Below are 22,139 nucleotides of genomic sequence, written 5' to 3' on the forward strand. Positions count from 1 at the left end.
AATAAACAAAAGATTGTTGCAATTTTTTATCATTATCGTTATTTTAAAGACCCGAATACAATTAAGCAACTCGCGTTTACCCTTGTAAACCCACGAAGGTCGAAATTTTTATATTAAGCGAATAAACTGTTAATTTGATATTACTTATCTGTGTAATTAAGACAGTGAAATCGTAGTGCCGCAGGGGCGAGTTATTTTTGCAGACAGAAAAACGAACGTTTGTAATCATGAAGTTTTCTCCCTAGTGGGGCCTTTATTGGCTTCATTAAATCTATGTTATCACGTTGACGCTTATCGTCTAATTAAAACCGTTAAACGCGATAAACACTTTCACATTATTTTAACGACTTTGTGCAAGTAAGTTTGAAAAGTTGAAATTGACGTACTTTAAAGATACTTATACATTTGGATTATTCTGTGCAGAATCATAAAAAGGCCTAAATATTTTTTTGTATAATGACATCATTGCACTGTAAAAATTACATTCTCAAGTGAGAAAAAATTTAAGCAGAATCTATTAATTTTTTATTTTCGTCTCTTGTAAAATTCTTGAATCAGGTAAAAAGTGAATTTAAATTAAAGATGCACCGGATGATACCTCCCGATAACGCAAGTCTAGGTCTTGAATTATTTAATAACAGAAAGGAAAAATTAGCTTCGAATATTTTATTAAATACACATAAAGATTTTACACAAAACCAAACGTACATTCTAAATCAAAGAAAACAGAAAATCCAAATAAAATAAAAACCAAAAAATATCGAAATTAAAGATGGGTATACCCTTACACTGTATTACATTTAGTCTTCGGGCTCCTGTTCGATGATGAATAAAATCATGGTGGAGAAATATTCCCACATTTCACAACTGGTAGTCTTAGAATGCGTCCACCTCCTTGGACGCTAAGATGTCTACTACCGTTGGCGGGATGTGGTGTCGATCGATGGTCCTCTTCCGACGCGCCCTCTCACCTATAACCCCTTAACCGTGCACAATGGCGATATCGCGCGGATCTGCCTGGCCCGTTACACTGTGTACCCAGCATTAACTGCTCCGAGTACCCGGTACTATCGAAATTCCATCCCCAACGAGGTGATAAGGGATGGCAAAGTTTATATGCAATAGCAGTATTTTCTCAAGGTACACCGGAAGGTAAATAAAATCGGTCAGCATTAGCCTCCAGGTCCTCACCTGGTGGAAAACTAAAGAAGTGAAGGTGGTGTAGGAGGATCCGTCAACAGCGGAGGAGAAATGTTAATTTGTGAATGAGGGCGCCATCCGAAAATGAAGGTGAAATGGATGGTGAGGGCAAGGACAAAGGAGTAATAACTCGCAGGCACGTGCCCTAAAAGAAATACAACTTGCTAGTAATGTTTTTTTTTGTGCAAAACTTTCTTAATTGCCAATAACTCGAGTAAACAAGAAGCTGGAGTTGCGTCAGAAAGAGAAATATAAATTCTCGTTTCATTTGTAAATACAAATAAAGATTTTTCAAATAAGAATTAAAAACTGTGTTTTAAAACAATTGGTTGTAGTTATAGCTATCTTAAAGTCTTTTATGGAACGTACGGAATTTACAAAACAAGTGATTGACAAAAATAATCATACAAAAAGCCAGTTTTTTTTTGTAACCACATCATCAAGCGATCATTCGAGACAAAAGGCATTTATTTATAATAAACGGTTCGATCAGCACTGGACAACGGTACAATGACCCCCAAAACGATTATGGATGCAGAAATGAGTTTGCTTTTAGGTAGGATTCTTACCGTAAAATCTCCAATATTCAAATTTTCTTTAACGGTTTGCTAGCCACATGGAAATATAGTTAAACTTTCAACCTCTGATAACGCGAACTTCTCCATAACTCAATCCAACGCAGTTAGAGGTAGTTTCGAATCTCATGACTCATGACCTTGGGATACGTAGTGTTCCTTTATTTCCTAATTTATGACAAACTATCAAATTCATTTTTAATTTACTACACTATTAAATCACTTAAACGTCCTAACGTAGACCACATCCAGCATCAGAAATGGAAACACCTCTAAAGAAGTTTTTGTGCTAGCGAAACGTTAGAAAGAAATTTCAACCGATGACGCCTTTTAGACCTGAATCAGGAATGCATCAGTTCGTATGCGTAAATCTCATTTCAGTTAAGCAATTATTATACCGACGTATGTACAGGGTGTCCAGAAAGGGTAGGGGTGTTTGTAAATTCAAAGTTTTGGAAATTAGTCGCTAGCGTCTGTACATCTCCTTAGAAACGGCGGCCATTTCGGTATAGATATTGGTATGGACCTTCTCTTTAAGGTATCCCCATAAAAAATAATTAGGAGGTGTGAAGTCGAGACTTCTCGGTGGCCAGTTGATGGTACCTCGACAAGAGATCACTTTTTCCGCGAAAAATTGATTGACAACCGCAAGCGATTGGTTTGAGGTGTGGCAAGTGGTCCCATTTTGTTGAAATCGCTATTCCACATTAAAACCACCAAACTCGTGCAGTTGTGGAACCAAAAAGTTTCTTAACTTGTCACAATTCTCATCACTGGTTACCGTAAGTGTTCGCTCTCGCCGGTCTTCAAAGAAACAAGGCCCAATGATGTCTTCACCAGACATGGTAGTCCAGTCCACGCAAATAACTTTTGGACTATGTAGTGGTTGTTCATGTTTATGTCTTGGCTATTCGTTGGCCCAGTAGCTACAGTTCTGTTTGTTTACGTGACCATTTAAGTGAAAGTTCGCTTTCAAACGTTGAAAAGCGTTGAAGCATTTCATTTGCAAAATTCAGTCGGAGAGAATAATCTGTATCGTTCAGTTTTTGAACTAACTGAATTTTATAGGTTGTAAAATGTAAATCTTGCTTCACAATCTTCTGTAACGACGATTTTTTGATGTCAAGTTCTTGACTGCGTTTGCGAACTGATTGGGACGGATTTTCACGCACTGACAGTCTCATTTCTTCAATCGTTTGTTGAGTTCGAACAGAATGCGGGCAACCTGGATTGTGAATTTTTGCAGTCGAACCGGCATTCTCGAACATTCGAATCCATTTTCTAATGGTATCGTCCTTCGGTGCATTCCATACATTGAATTTTGCCCGATATAATCGTTGATCTATGATCATCGGATCACCATTGCGATAATAGGGGCGTACGCAATAAGCATGATAGTCTCCCGGATACACTTCCATGGTCATTAAATCTCCAAAAAGTAGTGAAACAACCTATCCCTCCGAACCTCGTCGTTACAAAGACAACGCAGATACAAATACACCCTAGTCTTTCTGGACACCATGTATATAATTGCACTTCAAGCATCATTTTAGACTATCTTGTAACATCTGTATGAAGGTAAAGTATGTCTGTTTTTCCCATTGTGGTATTCCACATGGAATAATAGGTACTTGACGACACACATGCGAGTAGTTCTGTACCAGCACCGCTAAGGCTGAACAATTTACATATACACGATTAGTAAGTTTCATGTGCATGTATTTGTTTGAAGGATTGATCCTGTGAACTCCTGCAAGGTTGAGTGCATAGCTTGAACAGATTGAAAGTGGTCAGTAAGAACTATAATAGATTTCATTTATTACTACCTTAGTTATGGCGACCATTTTGCTATAACGACGTTAAATATAAGTCCCTTGAATTAAAGGCATCATATTAATAAGATCGTCAGTCCTAAGACTAGTTGGACACGTACCTCCACTCTTTTCTATCCTGAGTTAAATTTTGCATTTCCCTAAAACTAGAACAACCTACATCCTTAACTATTTGCGAACAGTAATCTAAACTAGGTCTACCTCTACCCCTCCTAACTCCTCTTTCTGCCTCTAATATGTCTCTGACTAGACCTTCATGCCTGAGAAGGTGTCCTACCAACCTTTCTCGCCTATTTTTAATTGACTTCCATAGAGTCCTCTGTTCTCCTATTCTTTCTAATACCTCTTCATTTCTAACCTTTTCTACCCACGTTATTCTCATCATTCGCTTATAACACCACATTTCGAAGGCTTCTAACCTTTTCTTTTCCGTCGCGCCCACTGTCCATGTTTCGCACCCGTACAACGCCACTCTCCAAACATACACCTTTAACAATCTTTTTCGAATTTCTAAATTAAACGTTCGCGAGCGTAGAAGTGACTTCTTTTTATAAAAGGCGACACGACCCTGCGCTATCCTCTGCTTTATATCCCTACTACTCATTCCATCCAGACTTATCTGACTTTCTAGATATTTAAAAGGATACTTTAATATAAAATTCATGACTCCTAAATGCACATTAACTGTGATAAAGGCGGAAATCGTTTCAAAATTGAAAAATGGTGAAAACTATACATACATGTCTGTATCTCTTTATCTTTGCTTGCAACGACTTCCTCAAGAAATAAGGGAAGAACATCGGTAACATCATTACTTTATCGTTATTGTTCTATATTTCCATAACTCAAATATGAACAAACTCTTTACTGAGTTTTTAATTATTAATCAATTTAAGAACGTTTTTAGAGTAATCTACCATATAACAAGATAAAGAATATTATGAGATTGTGGTAATGTAATAACTAAAAAAAAGGAGAGATTTACCCCCAGTTTACCGCAACAAATTCTACTAATCCTTATTGTCTCATTAACTAATAATGATATTGTACTAATACTTCTGTGACCTTACTCGAATAGTAACTTATAGTCAATTTAGACTAACAAAGTGTGTAATTTGTCATTCAAATCGAACTGTTTTAGATGTCCTTTAATTACTCGCAGGAAATTGAGAATCTAATTAAATTATCACGACCATTATCTTAGGGCGTTTAGAAACAAATTTAATTAAAATGACTTCTCACTAATCGAAGGCGAATAAAAAAGTCTATACCAAAGTTCCTCAAATAATAGAAGATGAAAACCATTAAAATACTCGTAGACATGTAGTATATTTGAACTTTTTTTTATGGTATGTTGCACTAACAAAAATCGGTAATGTAATGTTCGTGGGTTTAACAAAATTAACTTTTAAGACTGCTAACGACAAAACTATTTATTTACACTAATTATTAAGGAATTTAAAACACTATTTAATTATTCTATTTATTTACACTACTGTTAATATATCACTATTCACTGCGCTATTTAGTTCACTGCTATCACTGTACTTCTCGATTCACTTCTGCAACGGTCAATTTATTTCTACTCTCTCGGCAATCGTCTCTTCCTTTAAATACTCTTTTGTTTCCTTTCTGGAACCCTCTAGAAACATCGGGATCGTTTAGTTTTTCTTTGAACTGTTTAACTGCTTTCTCAGAACGCAGGTACGACACACACATTTACGGCTAGTCGGCGAATCGATAAGCCGTCCGCGCACACGTGTGCCCGATCGCTCACAAACACACTCGTGTTCGCTACGGTAATTTGATGAGCATGTGGAATACATTTTTTTCAGCCGTGTATATCTGAAAGTATGCTCCTCTAAACTGTCCTAAACTAATCGAACTCTCAAAGTATTTTGAGCAAAGCGTAATGCCCTTCAAAGGCTTTGAATTGCACTTGTTGGACTTATATATTTCCTTTTCCTTATACCACGTAGTATTTTTCAAATGATAAGATTCTGCTTTTATCATCGCGTACATCTACCTAACAGAATATATATTTTTTCAGTTCTCAATTCGCCTGTACTGTATACGCAATTTGCATTTACTCTATATCTGTTCAATTGAATTCTCATGGTCACCCACAAGTAAAAACACTTGTTTGGTGTTCTACATTCTTAATAATTGATAAAGAAGTGTTATCCGTAGACAAGTTTTACTAGTAATGGCAATGCTTTCAAAAAATATAAACGCAATAATAATAGACCCCATCTGCCTTGATAGCTTTCTTTTATCCTGGTAGAATCTTTCTACTTGTTCCTCACTTAAATCCCTAAAATTGTCGGAAAAATCCAAATGACTCCGTAACGGAATCAAACTAGCTTTTAGCCGGTTTGTTTGTAGAATTATTAAAATTTTACTGAAAAAAGAACATTGTTTAGAGACATAAAATCAGAGCCAGGTTAAACCCCCGCAGGAGAAGTTGGCCAAAGCCAAAAGTTTTAGTCTTTGAAGCTCTAGTTGCATTTTAAGATCCAAAGACTTCGAAAACAATTACATTCAAATCTCTAAGCACTTAAAGTATAATTACAAAGATCTATTATATTCTGCAATACCAACTTAACGTTTTCATATTCTTCTTTAATTTTTGTTGAGTGGGCGAATAGAAGATCTTGGTTGCCATTGTGCAGCAAACCACACTTCCACTGAAACGAAGAAGTCCAAGAGTGTTTCTTCTTCGTTGAAGTAGGGAGCAAGCTTCACCTCTCGTGTTCTATAAATTGTCATTTTTATGCCTAACTTTAGACAGTACTTTTCTTTTAAAGTCTTCTAAAAAGCACGTATTATGGCTAAATTTCTTAAAAATTGATGATATGATGAATATCTCAAAAACCAGAGTCAATTCGGGAAAACTACTACTATTTCTCAATCCAGCAGACCTGAATAACCATAAATTCATTTGAAAATACAAACATTTTTTAAAATTTTATTGGGCGGTATAATCCAGCGAATTATAGATAGTATTTGTGTTTGTATTGTGTCAAGTAAAGTAAAATTAATGATCTATTTTTTTGTGATTTATCAATATATGTCCCAGGTAAAGTGAAATTAATGTTCTGTTTTTTGTGATTTATCAATATAAACCATCAACGGCGTAAACGTACTTGTGTGGACTTTTTCTCCTTCTCAAACGGTATAACATTTATTTTCACTCTCTTTAATGAAACATAAAGAAACATTTGTAGAGATTTCTCCTTCAACTTTGTTTTTCATTCAAATAAATACATATTCAGTAAAATTATAGCGCAGATTTTGGAAAAGCTGTCTAGACAAACGAAACTATTCGAATATGTTTTTTCTTTTGGAAAAAACTCACTAAATTATTTCAATTTTGTTATTCATTCTTAGGACGCATTAATGTATCCTTCCCTATGACAATATCAAAGAACGTCTGTCTCCTCCATTTTCTGATGCCAGTAAAAATAAAAGAACTGGGAAAAATATCAGCTGTTACCACATTAACCTTCAGTCAACCTTTAACAAATTATAATGCGATATAACCGCTACGTATACTGTTTGTTTACATTGCCAATAACTCATGTGCTTGTTGAATTTTGCGTATACAGGCATAATAAAGAGCGTAGTTTTTGCTTATTGCGCCTTATAAATATTCAACCTACGTTTTTCTCGTTATCATCTTCGATTTTTGCGTGTTCCTCTTGTTGTTTTGGATCGTACATTAACTTCTGTTATCACATCGTTTACTCATGCGCTATCATTATAATTACGTACACTTTACACTTTCAGGTTGATAACATTTCATAAATCCAATAACACGAATACTGGCTTAGTAATTATTAAAGCAAACGCTAATAAAAAAAATACATATTTTCGTGTCGGAGAATGTTAGACATCAATATCTTCTATAGAAACTGTATTTTGTATGATTTGTTGTGAAATCATTATGCTTTTTAGGTTTCAGTATGTCAAAAAGAAAAAAGCAACCCTTATAAGATCATATAGTCGCATGTCTGTCTGTCAAGACCCTTTTTCTCAGGAACACGTAGAGGTATCAAATTAAAATGTATGATTGTACAAGTAAAGGGAAAATACGAAAACTTTAAATACTTTGCAAAAAAATAGATTTGGGTAAAGGTCTAGATGATGGCCCCCACCCCCATCGGGGGTGGGGATGGGGGGATCGAAGGAGGAGCTCTCCCTTACCACTGTGCCATATAAAGTTCGTGGCGGTCTCACCCCCATAAAAAGCTATAGCGGTTCAAAGTTAATAAAATATGCCAATTTTTACACATTTCTAGGCATGTAAATATTTATACAGTCATTCTTAAACAACATTCAAAGGTAAAACTAGGTTAGGTTAGGTTATCGGATTTTGTTCCAGTGACCACCCTCTTTCGATCCCCCACTTCCACCCGCTTGAAAATATTTTTTTATTGAATTTTGTTTGAATTATAGTGTATGAAAATTGTCAAAATAATCAATTATCAACCCCCATAACTTTTTATGGGGGTGAGACCGCCACGGACTTATTATGGTACAGTGGTGGGGGAGATCTCCTCTTTCGATCCCACCCACCCCTTCTGGAGTGGGGGCCATCATCTAGACATTTACCTACATTTGTAATTGCAATATTGTAACTATAAGTTTTGGAGCCTGATTTTGGGGGAAACCTTAAATATACCCAAAAAAGCCGGAAAAATCATCCGAGACTCCGTTCCGACTCACTTTTGGCCAGTTTGTTTGTAGAATTATTAAGATTTTACTGGAAAAAAAAACATTGTTTAGAGACATAAAATCAGTCCAGGTTAAACACTCGCAGAAGAAGTTCTATGCCGAATGTCCAAAGCCAAATTTTTTAGTCTTTGAAGCCCTAGTAACATTTTAAGATCCAAGTACTTCGAAAACAATTAGATTCAAATCTCTAAGCACTTTGAAAGCACTTGAAGTATAAAGAAATTTCGTTTGCCAAGACATAACAATTTATTTATGAAATGGTTTAAATTAGAATGCTGTAAAGCACTGCAACAACTTAAAGCACAAAGTACTAAAGCTCTATACAAATCTGAACAAAACAGGATCGAGTCGCTTTCTAGGTATTAGAAAGAATAGGAGAACAGAGGGCTCTGTGGAAGTCAATAAAAAAGAGGGAAGATAGGTTAGTAGGACACCTTCTCAGGCATGAAGGTCTAGTCAAGGTAGGGTTGCCATTCTTAATATTTGAAAACCAGGACAAGACGCGTGAAAACCCCGGATTTCAGAGTCCAGAACCCGGACATGTCAACAGTTTTTTTTAAACATAGTCAGTGTAATAAAAAGCGTTGAAAATGTCATAAATCACCTTTTTATTTATTTTCAGACCTTAAAATTAAATTTAGTAATTTTTTATCATCATTTTAAATGTACCTAACAAAACCGAATCTTATTACAGTTTGTTAGAAATTGTTTTCATAATCAGTTAAATTTTTTATCGTTAAAATAAAACTCAGATTATTAATATACTTTGTTATGAAAACAAATCCTTATAAAAATATGAAACCTAAAAAAAATAAATTATACGGGGGGACGGTGAATATAGCGACTCGGTTCGTCGGTTGATCGTGGTGTGTGCGAGCACAGTGGGTATGTCGCGGGAGGCCCAAGACTTTAAATTTTTAAACCCGGACTACAAATGAAGGCCCACCCGGACGCTCCCCGGATGCCCTCTAAACTAGGACAAATCCGGGGAAACCCGGACGGATGGCAACCCTAAGTCAGGGACATATTAGAGACAGAAACGGGAGTTAGGAGGTGTTGAGGTAGAGCTGGATTAGATTACTGTTCATAAAATAGTTATGGATGTGGGTAGTTCTAGTTCTAGTCTAGAAGTCTAGCTCAGAATAGGAAAAAAAGGAGGTGTGTGTCCAACCAGTCTTAGTACTGACGACCTTATGATGATGAATTCCTGATTAGCATGAAGATGTGTGTAATTTGTTATCACAATGCTAGTGAGGGTATTTTTATTACCCATAACGCGAAAACCGCCGTGATTTCTGTGGTCGTTGTAATTTCGCGTTTCACCCACAATGCGTTAGGAATTGAGATTAAGCTTTCGGCAATTGCGTACAACATCTTTGACACACTGCTTCGTTGAGACATTTGTAGGGTTAATGTTAATATTCTAAATGTCTCATTGTTAATAATTATTATACATCGTCGTTATTGCTGTTGTCAACTTACTGATGGAGCAATGGTACGTAAAGCCAGGGACCCGGGTTCAGTTCCCGGCGAAGACGACACAGCAGCAACAATTTTTTCTTATTAATCTGAGGTTATTTCCGGCGGTAAAAAAACACTTCTTCGTCATTCAATTAGGGTAGTTTTCAAATAAACTCACCAAAAAAGCTCCTCGACACATTTTAGGCATGTATGAGTATAGAAAAATAAATCGATTCGATAGTTAAAAGAGTAATTATATTAGCGATTGATTGATTTCCGTCGTAAAATGAAATTGCAATTTAACTTATCTTTAAACAAACACGATAAAGTGGATTTTTGTAATAAAAAGACTTCATAACAAAGAGCAGTAAAATACCAAATTTGTTACAAGACGCATCACTCTTGTCATAGATAAGAAATTATAAACTTTAAGTTCACTTGAGGTTGATGCAAACCATTTTAAACAGTAAAATACAAATATGTACCAAAAAAGAAAAATGTAGAAAGGTAAATAATAACAATAACTGTTTGTATCTGTACAATGTACTGTAATAATAAATGTACATTAAACGATAGTACAAACGAAAACAAAACAGACAATATCTTATCGTAGGATTTCCTTTGCTTTGTTGATACGAATATCTCTAATGTAAACAACATTCGTATGTTTTTAAACACAGTTGTACTCGTGCATTGTTCGAACGACGAACAATTTGTAATGTTTACAGCGCGCCCATATGTTTGCACTTCTACTAAGAGATCGAAGCCGATTTGTGTCGTATCCGTCATTTTTAAGACCCAACATCCCTTAAAAGGTTAGTTGTTGTGTTTTATACTTATCCGTTTTTAGCTACCTAATGAAATACAAATATTTAAATGACAGAAGAATATGCATGACGTTTCGATTGAAATGATAAGTTAATATGCGTAGTTGAATTTCTTATTGTTACCTAGTGCATAATGTAGATATTTTTCAAGTGCGTACAATATTTTTTTATTTTGAAAATTTGAGTTAATAAGACGATGAATCTACTATGAATACATGAACAAAACAGGGGAAGTTACTGTACAAGTTTATTAAAATGTACAACTTCGTTTTAGGATTTACGAAATGAGAACATAAACGCTTTTGAAAATTTTTACGGTAGACTGTTGTCTTAGAGGTTTCCTTAATGCAAAATTGTGCGGCGTTTTCATTTAATAATGCAAAAATATCGATTACTTCGTTCAGATAGAGAGCTTTCGCTAAATTATTCACCTAAGAAAGTTTTACGTCCTGGTTGAAAGGTAGTGAAAAATAACTACGCACCAGGAAAGGAAATTAGCATGCAGTCATGCACAGACATTCTTTACTTTTCCTGCCTAGATGCGTAATATACTAAGCCAGTTTGAGATATGTTAGATTTTTTTTTATATACTTGTGGTTTTACCATATTATTTTTATGGAACTCGAGGTTTAGGTTATGCGTAATTTAAAATCTACAACGGTATGGCTACTTCTGACCCTTACAAAAAAAGAGCTGGTTAATTACACTACATTATCATCATGAGGTCGTCAATCCTAAGACTGGTTGGACACGTACCTCCATTCTTTCCTATCCTGAGCTAATCTTTGCATTTTCCTAAAACTAGAACAACCTACAATAATCTAGGTCTACCTCTGCCCCTCCTAAGTCTCGTTTCTGCCTCTAATAATTCTCTGATTAGACCTTCATGCCAAAGAATGTGTCCTATCAACCTATCTCGCCTATTTCTTATTAACTTCCATAGAGTCGTCTGTAATGTCCGACCGAAAGTTCGGTTTCGGTTTCGGTCGAGTTTCGGCAAAAAAACGAGTTTCGGTTTAGTTTCGGTTTCGGCGGCAAACCTGCCTAAACTACGACCGAAACCGAAACTGCGTTCGGGAGTTCTCGCGCTCTGCTCGGTCATGTTCGGCGCGTTAAACTCCATCCAAGCGAAGTANTCGGCGGCAAACCTGCCTAAACTACGACCGAAACCGAAACTGCGTTCGGGAGTTCTCGCGCTCTGCTCGGTCATGTTCGGCGCGTTAAACTCCATCCAAGCGAAGTAGATTAGTAGACATTTAGCATCTTCAAAAGAAAAACGAGTCTAGTCTACTATACTTCCTCAAATAAACATCTCACCTATTTTAAGTATTTTTAAGGGGCAATTAAAGTATTAAATGAGGGGTTGTTATGTTGATTTGATTTTATCAATCAGTGAAAATGTCAAAGACTGCAGAGCTGTGTGATTTAAAGATAAAAAAATAAAACTGACTGATTATAATAACGTTTTCTTTATTTTTCTTTCAAAACATGATCCTTATAAAGAAGTTTCGGTTTCGGTCATAAAAACCAGTTTCGGTTGGACACTAGTCGTCTGTTCTTCTATTTTTTCTAATATCTCATCATTTATAACCTTCTTTACTCACGGTATCCTAATAATTCGCCTGTAATACCACATTTTGACCGCTTTTAACCTTTTCTTTTCCGCAGCGCCCACCGTCCATGTTTCGCACCCGTACAGCACCGTGCTCCAAACATACACCTTTAACAACCTTTTTCGAATTTCTAAATTAACCGTTCGCGAGCATAGAAGTGACTTCTTTTTATTGAAGACGACTCGACCTTGCGTTATCCTGTGCTGTATATCCCTACTACTCCTTCCGTCCTGACTTATCTGGCTTCCTAAATACATAAAATCATCCACTTCTTCTAATCTTTCGTCTCCTATCTTTACATTCGCTCTTTCACTACTTTTTCTTCCCTTGCATACCAATATTTTTGTTTTACTTTTATTTATTTTCATACAATAGTGTTTTGTCAATATCGCTTCCATTTTATTTAAAGCTATATCTAACTCCTCCATGGTAGTTGTTAATACTGCTGGTATTAGGGTGGTATTTAATAGACAACTCGCCAGAATGAAAACATGAACCATTAACCGTTTGTTCTCTTGTTTTATAATTTTTTTAATACCTTCCCACTTCTAACCCTTTCTGTCCATGCTATTTTCGCCACCCGTTTTTAATAAGTGTTAGATTTACGCTTAGGCCCAATACGGACTCAAAAATTTTAGGGAGATCAAATCTTTAAAGACCAGAAGTATTTCACCATTTGGACTTCTCGTTTTAACGCATTTAAAACACTAGACTGTTTTTGATTTTGGAAGTTAAAACTAATACGTGTTTTGTTTGTAAAAATGATTCACAACCCTGGCATTGAACAAGAAAGGGATTTGTTTACCACATAGACACCTAATAACTATGTATTAGATACCTCCACGTTGTATTTCTCATACGCAGTAATAAATCTGTACATAGAAATCCCACGCCGCCTCTACATCAAAATTTCTCATTTTTTTTTTTGGAGTAATTTTCTCCGTTTTTATTATTCATGGTTATTTTTTCTTGCACTATACGCACACACTTTAGCAGCAAAAACATACAAGTTTCAACAGGAAAGTCAATAAACCAAGAACTTGTCTGTAAACAGTGTGTTCACATTTTCCAGTTTTGTCTTGGATGAAAAGTCGACGGCTTTGTTGAAGGTTGTAGTTAAATTGTATGTAGGTGCATGTGCATGTGTATATTTTACAATTACTTTATTGTTCTCATTAAGGTACTGGTTATTCAACTACTTATTCTCCCTCTTTATTATTATTCCGTTTAATAAAACAGGTATAGACCAGTTGAAAATTATATAGAGGTACACATGTAAAGAAAAAGACATGGATATTGCAGCGAGCACGAGTGTGTTTGTGTGTGGTCGGGCACACGTGTGTGTGAACGGCTTATCGATTCGCCGAAAGCAGTTAAACAGTTCAAAGAAAAAAGAAACTATCCGGATGTTTCGAGAAGGCTCCCGAAAGTAAACAAAAGAGTATTTAAAGGAAGAGACGATCGCCGAGTGAAGAAGAAATAAATTGACCGTTGCAGAAGTGAATCAAGAAGTAAATTGACAGTGATAGAAGTGAAATAAATAGCGCAGTGAATAGTGTTTTTAAATTCTTTAATAATTAGTGTAAATAAATAGTTTTTGTCGTTATCATTCTTAGAGTTAATTTTTTTAAACCCACGAACATTACAATATGTATATATACGTATTTTAAAAATTACCTTAGTAATTAAGAAACGAAAACACAGTAACTAGTGCATACCACTGTTATAGGGCATACATGATCCCACAACAATTAGGAAGTATTGTCATTTGATCTATCAACCGATTTCCAGCAGCGAGTGGATTTGTGTCAGCGACACGGAATTTTGAATTTTCACAATAATCACTATTGGTGTGACGCAAATCCGCATGTCGTACATCCTTACAATGGAGTGGTCCTTATGTTATTTCACATTATAATTCACTTCCTCATATTGCAGAACTAGTGCGTGAGTTTCCTAGACGGTGTATTAAATTCCATGGATGGGGTTGTATGAAGTAACGTGTACTAAACCGTAGTGCATAACCCTAATGATCTGTACTTTGTACTGCAAATAAAATATGCCAGANTCACATAAAACTAATTATTGTATCCTTCGGGAATAGTATTTTTTTTTTATCAAAGGTACCCCCATATCCTCTTCTGTACCCCTAACAATGTGCCTACAAAATTTGATGATGATCAATTAAGTAATTAAAGTGTAAAATCGACCACGTAAAACTAATTTTTTCTATCCCTCTGGAATAGTATTTTTTTCTGGATAAAAGGTACCCCATGTCCTTTTCTATATTCCTATTATACCCTATATTCTTTTCTGTACCCCTGACAATGTGTCTATAAAATTTCATTATAACAGATTGAGTAATTAAGGCATTAAATTGATTACATGAAACTAATTATTGTATCCTTCGGGAATAGAATTTTTTTTTTCAAAGGTACCCCCTTGTCCTCTTCTGTACCACTAACAATGTGCCTACAAAGTAGTTAAGGTGTAAAATCGACCACATAAAACTAATTTTTTTCTATCTAGAACGGTATTTTTTCTTCAATTAAGATTTGGGTTTTTCTTGTACAGTAGGTAATGCATACATACATGGCTATACATACCTTTTTATTTAGCAATACTGTACGTATTGTATTTATGTGTGTGTAGTAATTGTGGCCCTGAAACTTCACCTTGTCTTTTGCAAAAGCAAAAATTAGTTTTATGTTCAGGTACTTACTGTGTATGAGTTGTACCTACCGAGTGTGTGTAGTCTCGCATGATCTATCGTCCCATAATATCGCAAACTATCTAATCTAAATGAGAGAAGACCATTTACAGTTTTTCTTACAGTGCTATTTTAGATAATTTCGTAATTTCGTAGCATTTTATTACCTTATGTTATGTTTCTTGTTAATTTTTTTTATTTGCGAAGGTTAAAGTAAAAATTAACTACAAAAAGCAGAAAGATTTGTCGTTTAATTCTCTTTAATGAAGTTGAACTATTTTATGTTTTTAGTATAAGGTACGAAGCGTTGAGGTATTAATGACGAATATGAAAAGTGGTTTGGCTATTTATATAGTTCTTAACTCTTTTTTCTGCTTCTAATGTCTCTAAATAATCGGTCGTGTATGAGAAGATACCTTATATCAACCTATGGTTAAGACGATTAAAATGGGCATAGTCCTCAATAAATTATCTGTGAGAATGGGCGAATCTTTTTTCTTGTTTCCACTTGAGATTATAGTCATTTGTTTAGTGTTGCCCAAACGCAAGAACAAGACGAGACTTAGCCAGTCTTGGTCTTGGTCTTGCGCCAATACACCTGGTCTTGGTCTTGGTCTTGGTCTTGCGCTCCCAGTCTTGGTCTTGGTCTTGGTCTTGCAGCAAGAGTCTTGCAAGTCTTGCAATTACCTATTAGTCTATTACTATTTATTAAAGTTTACTTTAAATCCTAGAAAAACGTATTAGAATTGGAACATTGTGAGCTTGAATGAATATAGCCATAGTAAAGATCAAGCAGATTAATAAATAACTGAAGATTTGATAAGAAATTCGAAAAATCAACTGACCTATATGTCGTTTTCCATGGAAGTAACTGTTTCTTAATAAACATTTATGATCCTTGCTTTCTACCGCGCCGCCTCGCCACGTGCCGGCTCTATGATAAGGATGCCGCCGCAAATCAAACAATAATATAAAGCGTGTAAAAAAATTCGAAATTATTTTGCATGAGTATACCTACACCCTATGGCGGCAATCAAATAGTGTCAAATGTTATGATTTCGGCGTGGCGGCAACGATTGTTTTAGATTTCAAAAGAAGCCGCCGGCGCGTGTATCATAACCATGTACTTCCGAAAAGCGGCAAATTTCTTTGAGAAGTAAGTACAAAACCTTTGATGCCGCATTATCAAAGTGCCGATGGTTAAAACATAACTATGCATGCACTCAGTTTGATTTTAATAATTTTTTTATTCGCTATGTTTATGGTATTAGTCGTAATGCGCATAGGTCCAGTTTTTCATATTCTTTGATACAGTTTTTTGCGTCTCATAGAATTCCTAAGCGTACCTACCTATACACCGAACTGTTACACCTAACTACTCAGTGAAATAGCGCTAAGTCCTAGCTGCAAGACGCAAGAGTCTTGCAGGCTATGTCTTGTTCTTGCTCAAGTCTTGCATGGTCAGTCTTGGTCTTGGTCTTGCTAAAAATACGCGGTCTTGTTCTTGGTCTTGGTCTTGCAAAAACGCAAGAACAAGACCAAGACTGAATTTGGGCAACACTACATTTGTTGCGTATTGAACACGTCCTTGTTAAGTTAGGAAATGCTTCATGAGTAGCACAAACAAAGTGAAAAGAGATAACTGAATAACAGTAAGCGGTATAGCGATTAGAGGTTGGTTAGATACGTAAAAGATCAGGGTCGGCTTTATAACTGCCTGGTTAGAATTAATCTTTAAACTAGCGTATTTGTTTTCCTAAATTCCTGAGAATGTTGAACTTTCTTTAAAGTCCAATGCTGGCAACATGCGCAAATTCTGCTTCCCTGCATCTCTTTCTGTTACACATCAATTGGTGTAGTGTTATTCCTTTTTCTTTATTAGTGTCCGCTGCAATTCCTACCTGACATCTCTTTTCTATGTGCACCGGCGTGAGTAAAAGTAGGCGTTCTGTCAGCAACCGCTCCAGTCTAGTTAATAAGTTGAAAGTAGAAAGTAAATGTTACAACTTTATTGCGAATTATTTTGAACGTCCCAACTACATCTCGCGTATTTCTCATTGAATTCCATAGCGTCCTCTGTTTTGTTACTCTTTTCAAACACCTCCCCATTTCTAAACTTTCTATCCACGATGTTTTTAACATCCACCTATAACACCACACTCACAGATGTTTCCAACTATTTCTGATAGAGTGCTCTAAACATCCACTTTTAATCGTCTTTTTCGAATTTTCAGATTAACCGATTGCGAGCACAAAAAGGATTTCTTTTTGTTATAAGCTACCCGACCTTGCGCTATTTTTTTTTTTGTTTATACCTCTAGTATACTGCAGTAAAAGCTAATCAGATTTTTCAATATTCCGGAAACATTTGTCGGGATCACGTATGAACTGCTACTATTGTTTGCAACAACCAGGATGAATTGAGATTTTGCTTTCTTATAAAATCCGTTCAAAATAGATGCCTCATTTTCCAAAAAATTTTCTGTGGAACATCTGTATTTCGCCATGAAAATATTTTAATTTAGCGATTGTGCGGGTGACGAAATCGTCTATCGAAGGGAGATTAAAGGAAGGAAAAGAATAGGGATAACTTTGTACAACACTTAAGTATACTGTAATGTAATGTAACAGGTAATAAAAAACGAATATTAGAAAGGAAACTGACGTAAACAAGTCTAACCTAATCTAATTTATCAATACTAAAGATTTTTCGGATTATTTGGAATAGAAAAAATAATTAAACTTTTGTGAATAACTGAATTTAAATTGCGGTTTTGTAACTCGGTATCTCAGTATGATATTGTAAAGTTTTAGCAGGAGACGAAAACTGCGCGCGCACCATGCAACGGAAGTTATCAGCAACTGTTAACTGAAGTACAAATTGTTATTTAAATAAATTCATACTTTTTATTATACACATGTATGTGTATGACGTCCAAACAGATAAATACTTACAATTAGAAGAATAACTTCTAAAAGCTTCTACGTAAGTTATTTTTTTTTTAATTACAAGGATTCTTGCTTTACCGAGATATGAATTGTCGATGTTCTGCTGTAAAAATAGTGAGGTTAATTCCTATTTATAATACAGCACATGCAATGGAACGCTCATCCACATTAATGAATGTCTACCTCATAGGTATGTAAGCGATACGTTGGAAAATAAACAAAATGGCTTGCCTAATGCAGAAATGAATGCAAAGCCCACATAAGATGCTATTCTGATTACAGGATCGTGCGGATTTCGAACAAAAAGATGGCAAACAATGCCGTAAATCTCGGTGCGTGTGGATGAAAATAAACTGAAGCGGCCCCTCGTTACTTTTAGCAGTATCAATAAAGTAACACTAACAATAAAAGTCAGTCGACTCACCTACATTCAGGAGCACGTCCGTGGTAAATGACAATAATAATAAAAAGTATCCCATTGCGTAGGGTGCTTACCTTTACTTAAAACAACAGATTATTATTATTGGGACAGTACCTAACGCCGAAAATTGGTAAAAAATTTCCAAAATAATTAGCTAAATTAGATATGTATTATAGAATAATCTACAGTAGCAAATCCATTATTCACAAAATTGTTTTTTTGTCCCGGCTCCCCATCCCTTATTGTTAAACACCTTAAACCCTAACGTTAAATTTTTTCAAAGGAAAAAGTGTTTGTATGGTACCCTAACTATATGATAATATTTCTTCTGTTCATATACCATCTGATAATGCTACAGCAGTCGAAACAATTGCGAGAATCCAAATACAAGTGTCTTACTTTTATTGCCTATTATACCTGTTAATGATGTTCCCAATGAGTTAACTGATCAAAGTAATTGTAATTTTCTTCTAATAAATAGTAAATAAAGTTGGACGATTTTTAATTTTTATAAAACAGTTTTCGTTTTCTTTAAATCCTATTCTGAAATGGAAATAAATAATAATTGTGTGACACTAATCAGTAGATAAAAAGTCCACAACAGCACGCCTTTAGCAAATCAGAAGGGTTACTGAAAGTAGGGTTGCCATCTCTAAAATTTGGAAACCAGGGCAAGACGGGTGAAAACTTTGGATTTTAGAGTCCAGAACCCGGACATGTCAACAGGTTTTTTTAAACATAGTCAGTGTAACAAAAAACAGTTGAAAATGTCATAAATCACCCTTTTATTTATTTTCAGACCTTAAAATTAAATTTAGTCATTCTTTATCATCATTTTCAATGTACCTAACAAAACAGAATCTTATAAAATAATTCGAAGTGGTCTGTATTCTTATTACCCTTATTACAGTTTGTTACAAATTGTTTTAATAATCAGTTAGATTTCTTTTACGTGTGTGGCGGGCGGCCCAAGACTTTAAATTTTTAAACCAGGACTACAAATGAAGCCCCCCCCCCCGGACGCTCCGCGGATGCCCTCTAAACTAGGACAAATCCGGGGAAACCCGGACGGATGGCAACCCTAACTGAAAGGGACTAGGGGGAGGGCTTATACCGGCTACCATGATGTGAATCTTTGAAGAGATACTGAAACCTAGTCTGACTTAAGCTGCGTTAACCTAGTGGAACAGGGTGCTCTTTCTATCTCTAGCAGGGAGCTTAAGAAATTGAGAGGACTCGTGGTGAGAAGTATCACCGAGGCGATGGAGTCTACCCACGGCAGTTCTGACGGTGTTCCATAGCTTTGAATTCTTCGGTGTCTTCAGGGGCTGCAACCAAGGCCCTCTATATGATCAGAAACATCTACAGAGAGGATGGTAAGAAGAGGTCCAAGGATGTAATCACGGGAGGATCTTTAAGATACACCCTAGCTACACAAAGACCCTCTTCCTCTTGACAAAAATATAAGCTCACCCTCTATTCTAAAGAAAAGTCTCCATCCCCTTCACGAGTGGGTCCCGAAACAAAGAGAGGCGTGGAATTGGTATTTACAGCCGTAGTGGGTGCAGGCTTTCAGTACCACTTTCAGGCGGAAATAAAGACCATTGCTTGTTATAGAACTGCCCCAGCCCTCAACAAAATATTGACTCAAAACAGGGTGCTTTTGCTCTGGATTCCGGGCTTTAGCGACATAACGGGAAACGAGCTCGCAAACGACCTTACTAATGCAGGTGCTCAACAGCAACTCACTCGCCCAGAGCCTGCTGTGGGTATCTGCAACAGCCTGAATGGGGCGCTTCAAGACTGGGAAACACACCATAGATGAAGAAAGGCAAAGCCCTTTATCTCCTCTGCAAACTGCAGGAAGTAGGAAAAACAAATTTTCAGTCTCGACAGGAGAAAATTCGAGACTCTGGTGGAAATCCTTACAAGTCACGAATAGAGCGCTACCACAGGTACAAACTGGGAATAATCCTGTGGTTTTTGTGAAGAGGAGGTGGAAAATGCTATCCACATTCTTCTGTCACAGGCTGCATACCTTTGGTTGTAAAGTTTTACGCTAGTGGGGAGACAACTAAAAGGGGAAAGCTAAGGGGTTACGCATGCTTTTAAGGTCTAAACAAACCTAAACCCAAAACCATAATAATAACTAACCCAAACACGTTCATATCAAGTTTATTTTAGTCGTTATTTATAAAATTATCTTCTCGCATTTACATCATTTAGTAATTTTATTGTGATTTTCTATGTGCGCTATCTAAAGGGTCATCCTACAGTTAAAAAAAAAGAGAAGCAAGTTTGATATACCTAGGTCTTTCAAACGTTCTTTCCCGTCACGTTTATTCGGTTCCTTTCGATTGATTACGTTATAGCCCCAGACAATTGCTCTTCTTCGGTCCTTTTTGCGTGATGAGCGGCCCCTAAGCATTACCTTGTGGAACACCAGTTCTTCAACCTCTTACAAATTATCCTACCTGTCGTTTCTAGCACCTTCCTCATTATACATATTTTTCCATTTTATTGTCTATGTACCTAACTAAAATTTACCTGTTGTGCACAAAGGAAACATTAAGTAGGTAATAATTCTGACCATTTATACTCATATTCATAGAAAAAAGACATTTAGATGATCAGTCTTAATGCCTCTAAATACCTATACCTATTATTCATAAGACAATTAACACGATCTCGTCGTCAAACTTCGAATATCTATTGTCCGTTGACTAAACAAATGAAGCTGACAATTATAACGAACTTATTGTACAATACAGAAATGTTAATATTCATTGGTGTCTCTACAATATTCATAAAGAATACACTTCAAGGTTTTTGTCTAGTAGTGGATACGCTTTTCTTTTCTTTTTTTGTAGCACTGTCCGTTGTTTCGTCCCGTCATGAATAAAATATCTCCCATCAAGTGTGCGGTCACAATGATTTACACGGTTGAAGGACGACCGACAAAAACTGTTGTACAATTAATAAGTCATGTCGTGACATTATCAAGATCTGCACAGGTACAATTTTGTTGGAACACGTTTATTATCGATTATCGGAGTGCAAGCAGTCGGTGTATTTCGATTTTAAACATTTTTTTAAGGAATAATACGAACATTAAAAATTAATACATGGGTTTTATTCTCCTAATTTCAAAATACAAAAAAAATGGTCCTTTTGACTACGGCTAAGTTTCTTTAATGCCCAAAATCCTACAAAAACTATCTCAGACTATTGTTGCTGCTAATATGGGGTTGCCATAACCTAAATTGCCGACGCCGGATAAACACGGCGAAAATCCCGGACATTCGAGCGAAATATGGTTTTTTACCCGGACACCTGAAAAAATATTTTTTGCGACAAAAATAAAAATATCGGTATAATGATGTTATTTAATTTTTATTCATTTATACTGCTTGTAAAATAATTCGAAGTGGTCTGTATTCTGTCGAAACTGCCAAACGCGGATCGCGATTTCGATCTTTTTGGATCTCATCAGCGCTCCGCAGGCAGCTCCGACAGAACACAGACCAACTTTTACCTGCTGCCTTAACAGCGCGTTTTAGAAAATACGACAAATGGCGCTGTAAACGCCATCTGTAGAGTGCTACATTTTAGGATTACATATGCTTCAGCTAGGTCCATTTAAATATATGGATATCTACTTGCTGAAACGAATCCCGGCGTAGCTCACCTCAACGTGGTAGCCACGTTACCATAAACGAATAAAATAATTTGAAGTGGTCTGTATTCTGTCGAAACTGCCAGACGCGGATCGCGATTTCGATCTTTTTGGATCTCATCAGCGCGTCGCAGGCAG

The 22,139-nt window shown here is 36.0% G+C and overlaps 2 protein-coding genes across 4 annotated transcripts in view; both read left to right on the plus strand.

Moving 5' to 3' along the window:
* The window catches only part of LOC112905446, a 31,870-nt gene extending 11,720 nt beyond the window's left edge, over window positions 1-20,150 (plus strand). The window contains exon 3 of the mRNA XM_025977917.1: window positions 19,943-20,150. Within this exon, the coding sequence (XP_025833702.1) occupies window positions 19,943-20,150 (208 nt within the window). The remainder of the gene's footprint in view (window positions 1-19,942) is intronic.
* The window catches only part of LOC108737478 (protein yippee-like 1), a 107,387-nt gene that overhangs the window by 40,500 nt on the left and 44,748 nt on the right, over window positions 1-22,139 (plus strand). Inside the window, exon 1 of one of the 3 annotated variants that reach the window (XM_018470337.2) lies at window positions 10,479-10,620. The exons of the other annotated variants lie outside the window; for them this stretch is intronic. The gene's annotated coding sequence lies outside the window, so the exon portion shown is untranslated. Of the gene's footprint in view, window positions 1-10,478; window positions 10,621-22,139 lie in introns of those variants that run through there. 3 annotated transcript variants of the gene reach the window in all.

The sequence above is a fragment of the Agrilus planipennis genome, unplaced genomic scaffold (assembly GCF_000699045.2).
Source record: "Agrilus planipennis isolate EAB-ADULT unplaced genomic scaffold, Apla_2.0 scaffold155, whole genome shotgun sequence".
In the NCBI taxonomy this organism is placed as follows: domain Eukaryota; kingdom Metazoa; phylum Arthropoda; class Insecta; order Coleoptera; family Buprestidae; genus Agrilus; species Agrilus planipennis.